Genomic DNA, 18,611 nt, shown 5'->3' on the forward strand with positions numbered 1-18,611 from the left:
GGAGTGTGTGCAAATTGCTGCTGTTCTGGTCCTAGGGAGAATTCCTCCGAGATGTGCTCGCACTGATTCAATGAGATTAAAATGGAGGTTTGGGACTGGTTTTTTTCCAGTGCCTTCTTCTGGGCTCTGTCTCAAAGTCTCCCAATGGAGATGGGATGATGCACGACCTGAGCATGTGTGCCCCCCAAAATTGTTCCCCTTGGCAAAGGTTCAGGATTGCATTCATACGCAGTTGTTAAAATACCTTTTTCTCTCATCAGCCTTTCCTCTATGAAGCAGGTGACCTGTCCATCCTCCCCAGATTTTCTTAAATTCTGCACTAAACGGGTTTTTGTAGGTTTGCGTGGCTCTGAAAGCCTCTAAGCTTTGAGAAACAAAAGCAAATTATCCTGCAAGTTGGCTTTAGTGCTCCTGGGGTGCTGACCTGCTGAAGTTTACGCCAAATGTGAACATTGCACCTGCAAAGTTTGCCACAAATCTACATTAGGAATGTTGGCACCCATTAAAGCCCATTGGTACCCGTTAAAAACCTGGAAGTCTGCGCCACCAATCTGCCCGCTGACTGTGAGATCTTCCAATGCTGAGACTTCCTATAGGGCCCTGGCATCTTCCAGGGCCCTGTATTATTAATTAAGGGATTCAGGGAGCTCAGCTGGTAACCATTATATCCTGACTCCAAATGGTTTCTCCAAACCTTTGTGTCTTTTGGCCGCGGTGCTCCAGTGAAATGACCTGGGAGCTTTGGTTTGAATTGGATGCAGCCCTGCAGCTGGAGCTGCACAGTGTTCAGCTATTCCCAAAAGGTAACCTAGAGGGGAATTGGGCATCTCCTCTTAATTATGGCTGTGTTCCTTTATCTCCCGAGGGCTTCCTCCAGGACTTGGCCACGAGGGCAATGATCACAGATGATCTGCGTTTGCCAAGAGAAAGCCATAATGACTCTTAAGGTTGGGTTGAAACCTCCCTCTCCAGGAACTGAGATGGGAGAGAGGTTTCAACCCAACTTAGCTTTTGTTTCACATTTGCTGAGGCAGTTTAAATCCTATTTTCTCGGTAGCAAGAAACAACAGCCGCGTAAGACACAGTAGAACAAAACAGATGTTTGAAGATTAGAGCTGAAAACCAGATTTCCCAAAGACCACTGGGCTTGCAGCTCTGTGGGCTCGTCGTTCCCCCTCTGGTATTTTTACTTATAACTAACATATGTTATTTTTGAGCACTGTGATCTAAAGGGGTTACTTGGAAATCGTTATCCTGTTCACAACAACTGCTCTGCCCACGTGTTTATCCTCTGGGCTAGAGCTCATCTTGTATCCATGAAAAACATTGTAAGAGGTTTCTTTTGAAATCCATGCTGGTGGGTATTGAAGTTGGGCATGTCTGACAGTGCTGATGTGCACTGGCTCAGGAACCTTCTAGTTGAGCAGAGCACGTCTCTTGCCCTGCTTGACTGCATTTGCTTTGGGAAATCCCCTTTGTTTCCTGCTGGAGGAGAGCAGCCTTCCTTCCTCTGTCTGACGTGGGGCAGGGCTTGCTTGCATTCCTCTCAACCTCACCTCCTGACCTGCAAAAATTGGAAAGATACCTTGTCTGGGTGCCAGAATTTCTTTGCAAACGTACAAATCTCAGACTGGTGAGACCGCTGTGAGAGTATCTGGCTCCTGTGAAAGCAAATCATTACTGTCGTAGAAATGTTTGCCCCATATTCCCCCTCCTCTTTTGTAGTTCCCCTTTTTTGCTTTTTTCGCCCCCAAACCCTATGCAACTCTTGTACCTGAGTCCTTTATTTCATGCGTGTGGCTCTCGTGCTGGGAGTGGAAGGTATTTCTGTGTTAGAGGATTCTTGCTACCACCACAGCCCTGTGTAACACCGAGGGAAACTGAGGCAGAGCGCTGGCTGAGGTCGGGTGGCAGGCTGAAGCTGAGATTTCACCATGTCCTGAATTTTAGGCTTGTTCCCTGCGATATCTGATATACATCTCTGCAGCTTGAAATGCTGCTTAGCACGTTTTGTTGGTCACTTTGGGGGGATAGCTGAGCCCCAGCAAAACCACTAGAGGATTTTACACCACAACATCTGGTTTTGGAGCCCAATCTTTCCCCTTCTCCCTCCTCTTTGGTAGTTGACAGGAAATAACAGAGCTTTAAGGGCTGGGGAGCTTTTTCCCGCTGCACTGTGGCATTGCTTCATTTGGAAACTATTCAACCATCAGCCCCCACGTGCACTCCTCAACCACTCCACGTGCTGGGGAGTATGTGAAGTGGACAGAAAATGACCGGGCTTTAAGCTTTGCACAGCATCCAGAGAAATTCCTCTAGTGAGCAAAGAGTTGATGGTTCATACTTCCAGTGGCCAATTTGCAAAGCTGTGGGACAAGGGACCCTCAATCCTGATTTAGCAAGCAAACCCTGGAGATATCACTAGGCAAGGCCAGATGAGACCCCTGTTCTGCAAGTTCAGTAACCTGCACTGAGTTTCTGTAGGGGAAACGACGTGCAGTGGCAGAAATAAGTCTTCTATCATGGTATTAGAAATAGATTTCAATAGAAATATGTTGCTTCTCACTGCACTGTAATCCATTTTATTGCCCTTTTAGTTTTTCCATTGTTTAAGTGATAGACTGTGCTCTCTTTTTTAAAGGGAGCACGGGAGGAAAAATGTTTAGTACCAATCTAGTTGAGTGTCTTGCACCTAACACTGAATCACAGAAGAATTAACATTGGAGAAGACCTCTGAGATCACCAAGTCCCACCATGCCTGCTAAACCACATCGCTCTATGCCACAACAACTGAACTACTAGATTTGCAGAGGAATAGGAAAATCCTATTGCTGCCACTTTTGGCCTGTAGAGTGTTGCCCTTGAAAAAATATTCTCTAGCCAAAGCAATTTGTCTTAAACTTGTTTTCATGGGTTCCTACTCACTTTCTTCTCCTCCCACTCCATGAGAAATAATTGACTTAACTTTGGTACGGTGTCTTCCATAGGTTTACCTTCTTCTGAAGCAGGAGGAATGAAGTCCATGCCCTTACCAAGTCTTACTCACACTTTCCTTTCATTCCAGGACAGCCACACAACACCTACCTGCACTGACCAGCAGCTGCAAAACGACACTTTGGCTCTGAGAACTGTGAGCACTGAAAATGGAAGGATTCCTGAGCTTTAACCATAACCACTGTTTCATCATGCTATGCTTCATCTCCATGAGCCTTGCCCAGCATGAACACTGGCCCTTCTTCCCTGGGTACCCTGAGCCACCCCCACAAGTCTACCAGCCCCCCCAGAGGCCAGAAAATGTTCCCAAAATCCAACTACGGCTCGCAGGGCAGAAGAGAAAACACAACGAAGGCCGAGTGGAGGTGTTCTACAGTGGCGAGTGGGGCACGGTGTGTGATGATGACTTCTCCATCCATGCTGCACACGTGATTTGCAGGGAGTTGGGCTACGTGGAGGCAGTGTCTTGGCTACCAAGCTCAAAATATGGGAAAGGAGAAGGTAAGGTGACCCCCAGAGCAGCAGCATCATGCCTAGCTGTCTCTCCAGTCCCAATAATTCTTGACTTCATGGTCAGATTTGAAGATGTAGGGCCAAAGAGCTGTAGGAGCTGATCTTGGCACGTGAGCTATGGCGGGGGATAATGGTAGGGGGATCTCCAGCAGCCAGTAGGGGTACTTAATGGGGAAGCTGCAGCCACAGATGTAATTTTCAGGTGGTTATTTCTCTGTTCACGCTTCTGTTGCCATGCATGAGTCAATCAGGGCCTCTAAACACTCTTTCCCCCGTTCTTTCTACTGTGAACTGTTTGAGCTTTAAACAGATTGCTTGTGTGATAACAGTTTGCTCCTGTTATCTTCTCTAGAGAGGCATGCACCATTCTGCAACGTGGATTAAGCCTGTAAAACCCCAAAGTAGTGTGCATGCTTCATGTCTATATAGGATTGCATTTAGCATACTCTTTTGGGACTCTCCAAGCTGGTCCTGGTGAGGAAGAGCTATTCACTCCCAACTTCATATCACTTCTGTTACGATCTTTGAAGTAATACATAAAGGTTGTGTGGGCAATTGCAACTTGGAAAGTTGGATGTTTCTCTTTTATAGATAGTAATAAATTCTTAAAATAGTAGTGTTTGAGGTAGAATAACTCTGTGAGAGTACGCAGCCCAACAGCTTTGTTTAATTGTCTTTTACTATGCTGTTAGTTAAATACTGGCTGTGGAAAGTTTCTTCCTCCAAACATTAAGGCCTGGCACGCTGTTGATGTAACCCACAGACAGATTATTTCCACTCCAGCAGGGATAAACGTGCTGTATGTCTGTTACTTAGCACTGCTCGTTAGCTCTCACACCTATAAAATCGCCCATTAAGGAGCGAGCAGGCCTTAACGTTGACTTCAATGAAATGTGAAACCTTGAATGTTGTCCCAAGCTGTGGATTTTGGCTCTTGGGGTGGAGAAGATTTCCGAGAGAGAGAAAGAGTCCATGACATTGGAAAACAAACCAGAAACTCTTTGCCATCTAGGTTCATGGATAAATCCTGATGCAAAGAGCCTGTGCAGGGAGAATTGTGCCTTCCTAGGTCAGGAAGCACTCAATGGCCCTAATTTCTGGGGAGTGTGAGGAGGGCTGGCAGATCCATCGGCTGGTTGGTGATGAACCAACTGAGCATTAGGGCTGCTGGGATGGCCAATGGAAACAGCTCCGACTGCTCTTGCAAAATCTCCTTGCGTCTCTGAAGGTTGGGAAGTCCTTTCTACCCAAAGGACGTATCCTTCAGACAAGCAAAGCCTTGGAAACCCTGAAATGTGGGAGTTGTTGGTCGTTGCTCCATGGAATTTAGGGGATAAATCGTGGGTTAGCAACGTGTGCCCAGCACATTCCTAAAGGGAAAGTGAGTACTTGGTAAAGGGAAATCTCAAAGGTGCTGTTGGTTCTTTGCTTGGAAAATATGACCTCATATTTTAGGTCATAAGTTCTTGGAGTGGCACCTACTGATTTTTTTTTTTGTCCACCTGTCAGTCAACTCCAGAGGACCAAATCTGTTTTAATATAATATGCACGTGTGCATATTTTTGCTGGGGTAAAACACTGTGATTAAAGTGTGGAAATTGGATCTGGCTGTTGATTTTCAAGGAGCACCCGAATAACAGGAGCTTCCAATCAGCAGTGGTCTGTTAAATCTTTTGCAGAAATTCGCCTTTCAAATGTTAGGATATTTAATCAAAACTTGGAGTGCTCTTGTAAAAGAGATATTAATGAGGATTTGATAAGATAAGAGAAGCCTTAAATACAGAGGGTGATTTGGTGTGATTAGAGGGCAGGCTCCAATCAGCCGAACCACTGATTAGCACAATCTAGGTTTAGAGACTTCAAGTCTCATCTCTATTTTCTTTCCCTTTCAGGGAAAATTTGGATGGACAATGTCCACTGCAATGGCAAGGAGACCACTCTGGCAGCGTGCACATCCAATGGGTGGGGAGTGACTGACTGCAAACACACTGAGGACGTGGGAGTGGTCTGCAGTGAGAAGAGAATCCCTGGCTTCAAGTTTGACAACTCATTGCTCAACCAAATAGAGGTAAATGGGCTCTAAAATTCCAGAATGGTTTTCAGGTCGTCTTGAGGGGGATGTCTGCTACATGTAGGTTATCTGCGCTGCACCCTATGGTGAGAGCAAATACTTGATAGTGTTTTTTCAATTGTATTTCTAAGAAAAATTAGGAGAGCAGAATGTTTGTTGTACCCATGAGTGTCTCCCTATGTGGCTTTGTTGGTCCACAGCATCAAACTGCCGAGCTTTCTTTCCCCTAATGCCTCTCTTTGGGTACTGGGAGCAAACTGGAGGCTGCTGGTGTAATATTGGGTCTGGGTAGGGTTCATAGCAAATAGGGATTACAGCCATTGGGTTGAGAGGGTTGGATTTACAATCTAAAAGAGTTTTTGGTCTGTTTAGATACATAACGATGTGACTGTGATAATTCTATGGAAATATTTCTGGGAATGGGAGATCAGTGCTAGAAGTGATGAAATGAATATGAACAGAGGAAAACGTAGGCTGGTCACTGGGGGAAAGGCCCTGGATTTTGGCTGAGGTTGGGTCTCCAGGGGAAATGACAGAAGTAAAATGCCTGAATCACTGCTAAACCAGCACTGTTAAATTTCTGCAGAATAAAGTTCTGTGGGGCGATAACCCACGGGGAATGCTGGGCTGGAAAGCAGGTGGGCTGAGCTCATCAAAGGAAAAAACGTTTGCTCTTTCGAATGTTCAGGTTGGAAAATATTTGAGGTGACTCAGCCAACTGCTCCCTTGTTTCAGTGTGCAGAACATATCGTAAGAACTTCTCTGCTAACCGGAGTCAAACCTTATTTTAAGCAGAGAGAGAATCCAGGGTGCATCACAAACCACGCCATGGTTTCCGTGGCTGGATCTTGGCTTTGTTCACCATCCAGAACGAAGGATTCACCATTCTTTATCGCTGTGTGGCAAAATTATTCTAGCAGTTGCTTTGTAGTCACTGATGGATGGAAGAGCAGATGTAGGGTGTGCGTTGAAATTCTGCTTGCCTTAACCTGGCTTCCCTCAGCTACAAGAGGGGAGGAAGGCCTTCCAAGGGGATCCCAGTGGCCCCAGGCAGTTGCTCAGGGGGTGAGGCGAGCTCATGGAACATCAGTGATGACTTTGGCAGATGTGTGCTTTCCTAAAGCCACAGTGAATTCTCCAAAGAGAGGCCTGGAAGAAAGGATGCTTTAGTCTAGACGGAGGTCGCATCACACTGAGATGCTTTGGGTATTAATCATAAAAGCTGGGGAGGGCTCTGCTTTTCCATTAGCTAAGCACTGGAGGTTGATTAAATGAATAGAACACGTTGGGGTGACCAAAAGCTGGTTGTGCTGGTGCTGTGTGGGTGTTGAGCTTCATGTAAGATAAAGAGAATGAATCATGAGATTGGAGCAGTTCATGTGGCTGGAGCAATGGGAGAATAAATTTGGGTAAGTTATATTCTCCAGGACCTGGGAGTTGGACATGGGTGAAGGCATTCATCACTATAAGTGGTGAATTGCATCCCCAGCAGTGGGTGAGGAACACAGGTAACCAAGGGCACTGCTGTGGGTAGAGTTTTCCCATATCCCTCTGAGGTCACAGGGAGCTGAAGGGTTCTTTATTCTGCTGGTTTTAATGCAGCAGGATTTAAGGCTAAAGGTGATGTGCTATGAATTCTTCAGATGCCTTTGTGGAAGTGCATCTCAGTCGCAGCTAGCTGTCAAATGCTTCAGCTTTTCTCCCCCCCTTTCAACTTTCCTTCTCCTTCTCCGTGTTTGCTTTATCTCATTAGCAGCTGCTGTGGCATAGCTGGGAGTCAGAGACGATGAGAAGGGTTACTCATAGGGTCACCAACCGCCAAACAGCGAGGTCAAAAGGCTGATGTGAACGCGAGCTGAAAGTCTTTGCCCTCTCCAACATGCCTGGGAATTCTGCATGTCATAGCTCACATTCACAAGGGGAAACGTCATCGTTCTGCGAGCTGCTGGGTTCCTCAGGCTGGAGTCCAGTGCTCACCCGATGGGAGTGAAGGATCTGAGGGGTTTTTTTAAGGACAGGTCCCTCCACTGCCTTCAGCGATGGCACTGATGAAGCTGTTACTTGTGATAGTAGCCCTAATAAGTGATGCATTTGGTGGGAGCAGAACTACTGTTCTGCCTTTGTGGGAAATGTGTGCTCTGGGCAGCACGGACAGCCCATCACCAAGCAAGTGCTATTGCACTCATCTCAAATTCATCATTTGGAAAGTGTCTGCAGGCCCTTTAGTGCTACTTTCTGTGGGGCTGCCAAGGTTTAACAGGGAAAGCCAGCAGCTATAAGGCAACATCTGACTTCATTCTGACTCGGCTCCAGCTCGGAGGGGCTGTGCAAACTGAATTTTGCTCAAATCTGGCCCTACTTCCTAAAATCTGACAGGCAGAAGGGTTTGTGAGCTTTTAAAAGCAACACGATGACCCTCGAGCAGAGCTTATTTTTATTGGATGTTATGCATGCCTCCATTCCATGGAAGTGCTGCAGATAAATGGTATAGGAGGAAACTTTCCATCACCAGAAACCACTTGGCTTAAATATATATGTATGTATGTATGCTCAGCCGGATCTTTTCCCGTCACAGCTCATGCTTGGAGGGTTACATCACACCCTTTCCTGTCCCTGAGCCTTTCCATTCCTGCTGCCTCGGTTCTGTGCAGCAAACCCACTCATCCCAGGCTGAGTGGTGGGAGATCTGCAGCACAGAGGCAGCAGATGGGCAGGAAGAGGTTTAACAGAACCGAGCTTAGGGCAGCTCTGAAATCCATCAGCCTCTTGCTGAAGGGCAAAGCAAGTCCCATTGTCTGTGCTTGGTGCTGTCAGCAGATGCTGCAGCTTTTAGCCTCGTTCAGAGGGTTATTTCTTGGAGGGTGGGGGATGGACAGAGTGGGGCTGCTGGCCAGGATCAGCCCAATGCCCCCTGAGCGTTGCCCACCTCCAGCAGTGCTTGCTCGATGCAACCTGGGGCAATGACACAGTGCATTTCAGAGCTGCTTTCCCCCCCCCCTCTCTAAAATACGTTGTCTAAGTATGCAGACAGTTTCTCATTTATGGAGAAGGCAAAGCTTGTGGCTTAGCTTTGTCTTACTGTGAGTGTAAAGGCTGCCCGTAGTCTCCTGCCCCTGTGGCTGATGCTGGACCTGTGCTTCTCCATGCAGGCATCAGTTGATCCAACACCATGCTGGCAAATAATGTTTGGAATAGCATGGGGAGTTGACTTAGCTTGTATTTCTTGGAGTAAAATCTCTCGGGTTTGCATGCTTGTATTCACATTTGTGGGTTATTGGTATGACTTGGGAATACAACAGGAGGGCAGAGCACAGCACCTGCTTTGTTCATAACGGTGTCTCCAGGTTGAGCTTTATAGCTCTTGGGAATGATGCACCTGAAAGCCCCACAAAGTGCAGGAAGGGGGCTGGGGGCTGAGCTGCCCCTTCCCTGGGAGCAGGATGAGAGCAATGTGTTGTCCAAACACATACAAACCCACCTGTGACAGCACAGCTAAGGCCACAGCAACCAGCTCTGCCTTGAATATATTTCTTTAATAAATGCATTTTTTTTTTAAACCGTCCCCCAAAACATCCTTAGCAAAATATTTGTTGTCCGCCCTCTTCCTCTCTGTGCACACACATCCAGGCTGCAAATAGGACTTGCTCTAAATATATCGAATTGCTGCAGCCACGGTGTTCCCAAATAATAGATGCGGTACCTGGGAGCAGACGGTGGGCAGACGAGGGCTGGTGGAGCACACCGGGCTGTGCTGCTATTCCTGTCCACCTTCTCCTTTCTGGGAACAGGGAAAATCTCACTTCAAAGCCTGGTGGTTCAAAGGGGCTGGTTGTGCCAGGTTGGAAAAGGGTTCAGTTATATTGTCTGGGGTTTGTAACCAGCCCAGGTGGGCTCTGGGGATGAGGTTGTGCAGAATGCCTCTGTGTGCTGCTGCTAAGTGCAAGGCTGAGGACAGGGGACACGGTCAGTGGGCATTGTGGGGTGGGTTGGGGTTGGACTTGGTGATCTCAGAGGTCTTTTCCATCCTTTACAACCATGGTGGGGATGCTTTGGGATTGGACTTGTTGGAAAAGATCACTACGTCCATCTTTCCTGATTCTACAGTTCAGTGATGTTGCTTATGGCCTGGCACAAATAGGACTCTTCTGTTATTTTACCATGCACGTCAATGGATGCTCGTTCTGTGCCATGAGGATCTGTTCCCACCATCTGAGACCAGCCCTGTCCTCCCTGTTGGAAAACCCAGTGTTTGTTTACCAGTTTGTGGCAACAGGTTTTAAGCTCGTTCCCCTTCATGTAAATGTTTACCTCTCTAAGCACACCCCTCTGTGCACCATAAGTGCTGATATTTTGCCCAGAGGGCATCTCAACATCTGTTCTGGAGATAGCTCCAGGCAAATGTTAATCAAACCATTGTGGTAAGTCTCTGTGTTTCCTCTTTGCTGTAATTTTAATGTGTGTAGGGATTTCTGGTGCCTGCCATCCAGTCCTTGTTTCCAGTGCCTTCGTTAGCCTGCTCTGCACTGGCAGTCATTGAGCTGCTGCTGAAGCATTGTATTGTCATTTATAATCTGCACTGTGTTTGCTCCTGGAGCCGAATCCTGCATTGCACTCTCATCTCTCACCCTTTTGTTCTGTGCAAACCTCAGAACAAAAAAAGTGTTTGCATCCCCCATGCAGAGCAATGCTCCCAGGGCTGCTGCCCACCCTGTTCAGTCTTGCAGCATCTCCATCACCGTGTTTATTTAACAGCTGGGACCTCGATGGTGACTCAGAGGCACAGCTCCAGATGTTTTAAGTCCAAACAGATTCCTCTCGTTCCCATGCATGTGAAGAGAGAGCCTTGTGAAAGCAGGAGGGCAGCAAGTATGGGCTATCCAGGGACAGGGGTAGCACACAGACTCATTGCTTGGGTTAAATCTGTGTATAACCATTGCTGGGCGTCCTCAGGGCTGCTGCAAGGAGGAAGGTGTCACTGAGCCTGGGAGGGGGGGATGGTCCTGGGCATCGAGCTGCCCACAGGAACGGATGGCAAAAGGTGGAAGAAAACATTACTGCAGCAGTGTGGGTTTTTGCAGTCAGGGGATGCGTTTGGTTCAGAGAGCAGAAACCAAAGCAGCTGAGGCTCATGCGAAAATGTTCTGAGCCAGAAATCCTTCTGTGAACACTCAGGACCAACCCCTTGTCTTCTTGCTATCCCCATTTCTCTGAAGCTGAGATTCATTGGTTTTGTAACAGAGAGGAGTAGGAAGAGGGGGGGAAAGAACCCAAAACAGTTTGATTCCTGGAGGCTTAATGCAAGCGGGAGAGAAATGCCTTCGTGTTTCCTGTTGCGTTTCCTAGAGGTAGCATTGATCTTAGCTGGATGGCTGTCTGGCTCCTGAAGTACTGCTGAAGGCTCTGCCTTACTGCTTCATCTGATGGCTTCTTGATCTTCAGAGGGTATACAGGTCTGCCTCGATTGCTGGCTCTGAGGTGCCAGCTAAGCTTTCAGACTGAGGTTTCCTTGTTCACACGAGCTCTTGTTGCAGGCGTTTGTCTCCACGTGTACAGAAAGGGTGCGTGGAGCTGTCTGAAAGCATCTGCTCCAGCTATTAAATGTTGTTTGTTCTGATTTAGATGTGGAGTCTGCTTTCACCATCAGCCCCTCTGCTGTACGCATTGGTGTTGGGAATAAAATACAACCTGCCTGTGCTTGCATTACCAAATACTCCCAGTGCAGAGAAAGGAAACCATTCAAACCTGTAAAGTGCCAGTGGGAGAAAGCTCTTAGTATGCTGCAGGAGGAAGGAGTGCTTACTTTGATCCATCGTTCTTTATTCTTCCAATATAAATCCAAGCTGAGTAGCATGTTGAATTCTTCTGGACATTTTGCTTCAGACCCAGAGCAAAGCCTTGAGTTATCGAGTCACAGAATGTCCCAAGTTGGAAGGGACCCATAAGGGCCATCAAGTCCAACTTGCTGTACCAGAAATTCTGTGGTCAAAGCCCTCTGTGAACAGAAAGGGGAGTGGATGTGGGTTGGTTTTGCTCTCAGGCAGATCATGGAAATATCACTGCACACCATCAGTCTGCTAAAACAATCTGAAGGTTGAAATACCCTCATGGCAATGGGATGATGGCTTATTCCTTGCAGGTTTGCTCACATTTCTTCTGTTCTTCCCTTGCCCCTGTTCAGGTGCCCTTTCTCAGCATCTGCTGTTGGAGACAGGCTGGGTGCCTTTGCTTTCGTGCAATGCTTGTGTTGATGGAGTCAAAAAGATCCAACCCATCAGCACCAGCCTTAACAGAACATGGGCACTCAGTGCTGGAGGTTTTGCTGCTGCTTGGATGCGATTCCTGCCTTAGGGTCTTTGCAGAAGAGCTTTGATCCCTCTGCACCTCATTCCTCAACCTGCAAAAAGAGGCTGAGAATCTTTCTCCCATCCTATGAGTGCTGTGTTTATCTTGGAGGCTTTTCGGCTCTGTCCCCACCAGTTGGTTCCTGCATGGGACCCTTTGTCTGAACACCTGAATGCCTCAGATGTGGCAAAATTGGATGTTGATGTGTTGCTTGCTTTCTTCTCAAGGGCCACAGGAGCTCTCTGGGCCGAAGCCCGAGCTGTCAGTCCATTGTATTCATCCCTTTGCACACAAACTGTTGTGCAAGGTCACTAGGGGTGTCCTGTGGATGCTGCAGTTGTTCAGGGCTCAATTCCCGCTGCTGGAGGTGAAAGGGAGAGATCACTTGCTGGGGAATGGCTGCAGGAGCAGGGTGGCCATGACGATATGTACGAGCATACTGAGTGGTAGCACAGGCTGCATAGTTATGGAAAAGGCACTGGATACTGGCAGAAGGTCACAGTGTCCCCGGGCTAAGCAGTAAACAGCCAAAGCCTAAGGGAAAACTTAGATGAACAATGGATATGGCAGGATGGCTGTTCAAGAGTAAAGTGGTTGCTTTGTTACTTGCTATACCTAGAAACTGCTTAGTGTTGGTTGTATACCTTGCCTAGCATTTGCCTAGCAATCATCTGTGCTGTCGATACCTTGCTTAGCAATCATCTATGTTGGATGTATACTATGCCTAGCAATTTTCAGTGTTATAGTAACACGCCTAGCAACTTTCACTGGCAACCAATAATAAGCCGGCATGCTCACTAGAGGGAAACTGTAGAGAAACTATATTATCTGTGTGTTACTAACAATAAAGTTGAAGCTGATCACTCATGTTGGGTTAGTCATGCTTCCCCACTCTGTGAGCAATCGATCCGGACCCAGATTGGACCCTGAATTCTGTGACAATCACTCAAGTGGTAAATGGTAAATATAAATACATATAAAGCTTTGCCTAAGGCTGGGAGTAAGGCAGAGCCTCTCCCTGCAGGCTCCATCCCTGCACTCAATTTCCATTTGCCCAAGGCTGTGATTCCCATCAGTGCTGGGGGATGGATGTGCCACGTGTGGTTCTCAGAGCTGCCTCAGCCCTGCAGTGATCTCCCTGCCCCAATACCTGTGTGCCACCCCCAGAGGCTGCGTCTCTTTAAAGCTTTGGGCCCTTTTCCTTTTCCAAGTGATTGAGGGGAGGGCAGCATTCCTCAGGTCTGATGTAACCGCGAGCAGAACCACGTGGCTTTGTACATATTCGACAAGAAAAGCTCTCCTGGAAGCAAGCTATAAAATTTTCAGTAGCTCCTTTGTAATTGCTTGCCACAGCAAATATTTTCCAGTCAGCCTTCGCTTTGGGCTCAGGTCCCTGTGAGGTTTCTGCAGCATCCTCACGTAGGCTCCAAATGCAAAATCCATCCGACCTCCCTGACTCATTTGCTGCAGGAGGAGCTCAGTTCACAGAAATGGGGATATCTGCGCCAGCAGCATGGGGATGGGTGCCCAGAGGGACCCTCAGCTCTGTCCCCTGACAGTAATCAGCCCCCACCAAACTGAGCTCGGCTCACTGCAGTCATGGCCAAAACCTATACGTGTAGTGTGATCTCTGTGCTTCTGAAATCAACACTTTCAATGAATTTAAGTAACAAGGGAGATTTATTACATAGTCATTCATTCATATATATGTGTGTATATATATATATATATTTATTTTTTTTTTATGGGAAAAAGCATCCTCTTGAAGGATGGAGGAAGGACTCACACAAAGAAGGTTTGTTTGCTTCACTGTTGTCACACAGTCATAGAGTGGATTGAGTTGGAAGAGACCTTTAAAGTCCATCTGGTCCACCTCCCCCCTGCAATGATCAGGGGCACCCACAGCTCAGTGAGGTGCTCAGAGCCCTGTCAGCCTGACCTTGGGTGTCTGCAGGGATGGGGCATCCACCTCCTCTCTGGGCAACCTGTGTCAGTGCTTCACAGAGTAAAATTATGGAGTCACTAGGGTTGGAAAAGACCTCCAAGATCCTCAAGTCCAACCCCAATGCACCCTCACTATGCCTATAGAACCATCAAGTTTGGAAAAGACCTCCAGGATCCTCCAGTCCAACCCCAACCCACACCCTCAGTGCCCATAGAACCATCAAGGCTGGAAAAGACCACTAAGCTCCCTAAGTCCATCCCCAACCCATCCCCACCGTGCCCACTAACCAGGTCTGTCAGTGTCACATGTTCACATTTGTTGAGCACCTCCAGGAATGGTATCACCGCCACATCTCTGGACAACCTGTTGAGACTTTTTTCCAGACAGCTCTTCCTTCTGTGTAGCCTTCATCACTCTGAGCACAGCAGGTCCCCATTCCCCAGCAGCTTCCTTGCAAGCCAGCATCATTCCTCTCTCTTTTCTGCTCACAGAACATGAACATTCAGGTGGAAGACATCAGGATCCGGCCCATCCTCGCCACCTACCGTAAGCGGGTGCCCGTCACGGAGGGTTACGTGGAGGTGAAAGATGAAGGGACCTGGAAGCAGATCTGCGACAAGCACTGGACCATGAAGAATTCCCGAGTCGTCTGTGGCATGTTTGGATTTCCAAGTGAGAGGAAATACAACACCAAGGTCTACAAGTAAGAGCAGAGCTCTCTGCGTGTTTCCTTGAACACTCGGGGCCTTGTTCAGAAAGCACAAATTGTCAGATGACACCGGAGACCTTGAGGTAGAAAAACCTTTGACTGCTTCATTCCTTCAGATCAGATTTTCCTACTGTGTAAACATTTGAGATGTCAGGCATTTCCTTGGGTGGACAGGGGGATGGTTTGCTCCTCAACCAAGAGCCGGTGCGGTATCGCTGTTAGTAGCTGGTAGCTCCTGCAGTAGGAAACGTGGGCACTCAGCCCAGCACATCTCTTTGTTTGCAGCTATGGGGCGGTCAGTTCTCCCTTTATCAGTGAGTTTAGGTCCTGCGTTGTGTGAAGGGATTGGGTAGACACAAGTGAACCCAAAAGACCCATTAGAGCTAAGCAAAGTATTTCCCATCTCTTTGCAGAAAGCTGTTGGATCAGGTCTTGTGCGTGCTGGAGGCTCCGTTGGGAGAACCTTGGAACAAAACAGGCTTTTGTTGGCTGAATTGCCCACATTGCCCGTGTTCCTCAGTCCTGGTCTTGCCCCTTCCAGGACACGCTTACCCCTGTGAAGCAGCTGCTCTCCAATTTATGACAGCTGTGATTTCATTGTCCTTTTATATATGTTTTTATTTTACATTTCTTGATTGGTTTAAAACGAGGGGAGGAAATGGTGATCCCCAGGGAGAACATTGTGTCTTTCAGAGCTGCAGGCTGAGTGGTTCAGGCTGGGTTTCTCCTTCCTGAAAGCTGGGAGCTCTGGTCTTTTGTTGCTGTCAATGCTTTTTGTCACCATCCTTCATCACGGGCATAGCTCTTCCTACGCTGTTCCCTAGGAATAACACCCTAGAGCAGATGCAAAATAGTTTAAGCTCAGTTCTGCCTCATTTTTCCCTATGCTTTTTGACCTAGGAGTGGGAAAGTGTCAGCTGGTGAGGGAGAAGAGAGCTCTCCAGGCAGGAGCTGTGGTTTTCCTGTTCCTTTTGGCCTGTGCATTGCTATTTCTGACAGCTCCCTCTGGAACTGGCTGGACAAACGTAATTTACTTCATTAGAAAGATCTTGATCAATGGAAGAGCTCTTTGGGTTGGGAGAGTGTAAAGCCATATAGCAGCAGGAAGAATATAAAGTGAATATCTCAGGTGGAACTCTGTTTTTGGGCATCCCAGGGAGATAAGCAGCGAGCTGATAATTGCTACCAGGCAGTCCTTATCCAGAGGAACGCTTGCTCCCATCAATGCAGCATACTCAGACCTGAGATTCCCATTCCCTGCACCAGAACAGGAGGAGAGAATGCTTCTAGTAAAACAAAGCAGATTTTTCCTGCTTCTCAGTTGTGGCATTTCCAAGAAAAGCATTAACTTTAGCAGCTGGAGCCATCTGCCTTAAATAAAAGGATGCGTGGTAATTGTCCTGTCTCTTGCAATAGCACACGCAGAGATGGAAAAGCTGAGGCACAGTTCTTCAGCAGCTCTGAAAATCCCATTTGCTGGAGTTATGAATGTGCATTATCATGCTTGTGCACCTCTGCTACCAAAGCAACATTATACACTTTGTTTTAATGAAGACCTAAACCACCCGCATTGGTGAGCTGAACTCGTGGGTCCTTAGCTCTGCCACTGTGCAGTGGTGGGAGGTGAAACGATGTGCAGATGGATCTTGCTTGGAAGAAAACAAGTTAGTTCATTGTTGTCACCGTGCCAGGGTTTTATTCCTGAATGTAATTCAGGCTCTGCAGTTGACAGCGCGATTTATGTTCGGAAATGGAACAAATCTTCAATGTTGTTTCCATGTTCTTGTTCGTGCTTTCAGAGCGGTTTTATATAAGGGATGTTTGTTAACTCCTCCTCCAAGCCCTGCTCTGAGCAGGATTAAATGCATCCTGTTGATGGGGACAACACGAGCTTGTGAACTGAGATGCCTAAAGGCAGAAGGATGGACCCAATGCCTTCCTGATGTTCTCCTTCAGCTTTTGTCCAAGAGTAGTCAAAAAGTGGATGGTTTGCCCGTGAGTGGCCAAAAGAGTGGATGGTTTCTCCATGAGTGGCCAAAAGAGTGGATTAAACCCTTCTTGTGGCCAAAAGAGTGGATGGTTTGTCCATGAGTGGCCAAAAGAGTGGATGAAACCCTTCTTGTGGCCAAAAGAGTGGATGGTTTGTCCATGGATGGCCGAAGAGTGATGGTTTGTCTATGTGTAACCAGAGGGTGAACAGTTGGTCCACAAGTGGCCAAACTGTGGATGGAAGAGCTCAGCAGTTCCAATACTTCTTGTTCAGTGTCTGCCCAAGTAGCATCTCCCAGTTTAAGCAGTCTGCATCATACATCTGGTTGCTTGTGTGGGGCTTGCAGTAGAAATCCTCATGGTTTCAATTCTCTCCAGTAAAGCCATGATCCTAAGGGCTTCAGTAGAAGGTGGTGGGTCAGGACTCCAAAGAGGAATTCTCCAGCTGCCATTCAGTGTGCCGTGGGTGACTTTCCCAGCACGTGTCTGATTTGCTCTCTGCTCTCCTTGTTCGCTCTGACACGTTCTTACAAAGCTATGCCCTGTGATGCTTCCCACAGCCCTCAGGCTTAACCTATGGCTTTTTTTCAGGCTCACACAGTGAAGATCCATCTCTTCTGACGTCCTTTGGGTTCCAGCACGACCTCGAATTGGCTGAACTCAGCACGGCTGCTTGCTCACCCCTCTGATCTGAGCATTGCTGCACCCTTTCTGTGCTAAATAGCAAGAATGCCCCGAGTTTCTGTTTGCAGAGGTCATCTGCATTCTGCTTTCTTTCCTTTTTTTTTCTTCACATATCCATTCTGGGGAAGTGAGGTGGGGCTTCTCTGGCTCTTTCCCCCCAGCTTACCAGGGGCCGCTAATACCAACCAGATGTTCATGCCTCATAAAGTTTCCAGAATGAGGTCATTGTTTGCTATTCTAAGGCATCCCCGTAGTTACTTCTCTAAGACAGGCCGTGTTTCTTGTCTGCTTCAGAGTTCAGAGCTCTCTGCGTGTGTGTAAGGGGGAGGCTGAAGTGAGAACACTCCTCCAGGTTCTCACTTCCAGTGCATAGAATGGTGAAGCAGACCCAGAGGAGCAAAGTCACTGCGTGAGGCTCTTGCAGATGTTCCCTGGTGTGTAACATCTGCCTGTAACCCTAACGTCTGCCCTGGGGCTCGGTGGTCTCCCCATCACATGGTGCAATTGCCTCTCTGTCTCCAGCCTGCCTGTACCTGGCCCTAGCTCCATCCCAGAGAAATGGGGCTCCAGGCAGGATTAGCTGGTGGCCCTGAGCCTGGACAGCTGCTGGGCTCATCAGCAGAGCTTAACGAGCAGAAGGGAAGAAGATCCAGAGTGGCATAAGGTGGTTCACATGGGACCACTGAAGAGCATCACCTGGGAAAACCTGGCAGTCACCAGTTTGGTCTCAAGCAACCAACCTAGAAACCAAAGACAAAATGCTCCTTGGTTTCTTCACCAGATCCTGGCCAGGCTCTCTGTCCCACCCGCTGATCAACACTGCTGCTGTCTCTGCCTGCACTGTGCTCTGCCATTGGTCACAGCTAATCCTGGAGCAAGGAGCAGCACAGGGATCCTGCAGAGCCACGTCAGATCCCAGCAAGGCGTTGGCTCCCAGCACCTCAGCTCCTTCAGCTTCTCACATTTCCCTTCCAGCAGTGCCCTGACCCATATTTCCACTTTGCTGACTGTTTTAGCCCTGACACAGTCGTCTGACTGCAGCTAGGATGAATCTGGAATGCTTTCTTTTCCCATTTATCACACGTGCCCCTTCCCCTTAGCAGTCCCTGGAGCAACTCCAGTTTGGGAGCAAGAAGCAGGAACCGCTGCCAAGCTCCTCTGCTGCAAACACGTCAGCAAGGAGATTGCTCCTGCTCTCAGATATTGCTTTCAGGCTCACAGTGCAGCTCTGAGAAGTGGGAGAGCTGTAGCTCTCTGCAGCCCATAGGGGATGACCAGCAAAGAGAGCAGCTCATTCTGGGAGGGATCTTTTGGGGATGTGTTGGCACGCTGCCTTTTGAGTGAGCTGATTTATGGATTCCTGA

At 47.9% G+C, this 18,611-nt stretch overlaps 1 protein-coding gene across 1 annotated transcript in view; it reads left to right on the plus strand.

The window, feature by feature from the left end:
• The first annotated feature begins 3,075 nt into the window (after positions 1 to 3,075).
• Positions 3,076 to 18,611, plus strand: part of LOXL2 (lysyl oxidase like 2) — a 31,841-nt gene continuing 16,305 nt past the window's right edge. The window contains exons 1-3 of the mRNA XM_065745073.1: positions 3,076 to 3,495; positions 5,400 to 5,575; positions 14,357 to 14,568. Coding sequence (XP_065601145.1) covers positions 3,144 to 3,495; positions 5,400 to 5,575; positions 14,357 to 14,568 — 740 coding nt within the window. The 5' untranslated portion in view covers positions 3,076 to 3,143. The remainder of the gene's footprint in view (positions 3,496 to 5,399; positions 5,576 to 14,356; positions 14,569 to 18,611) is intronic.

The sequence above is a fragment of the Cyrtonyx montezumae genome, unplaced genomic scaffold (assembly GCF_038088225.1).
Source record: "Cyrtonyx montezumae isolate F1298 unplaced genomic scaffold, pur_monq_1.0 scaffold_33, whole genome shotgun sequence".
NCBI lineage: Eukaryota > Metazoa > Chordata > Aves > Galliformes > Odontophoridae > Cyrtonyx > Cyrtonyx montezumae.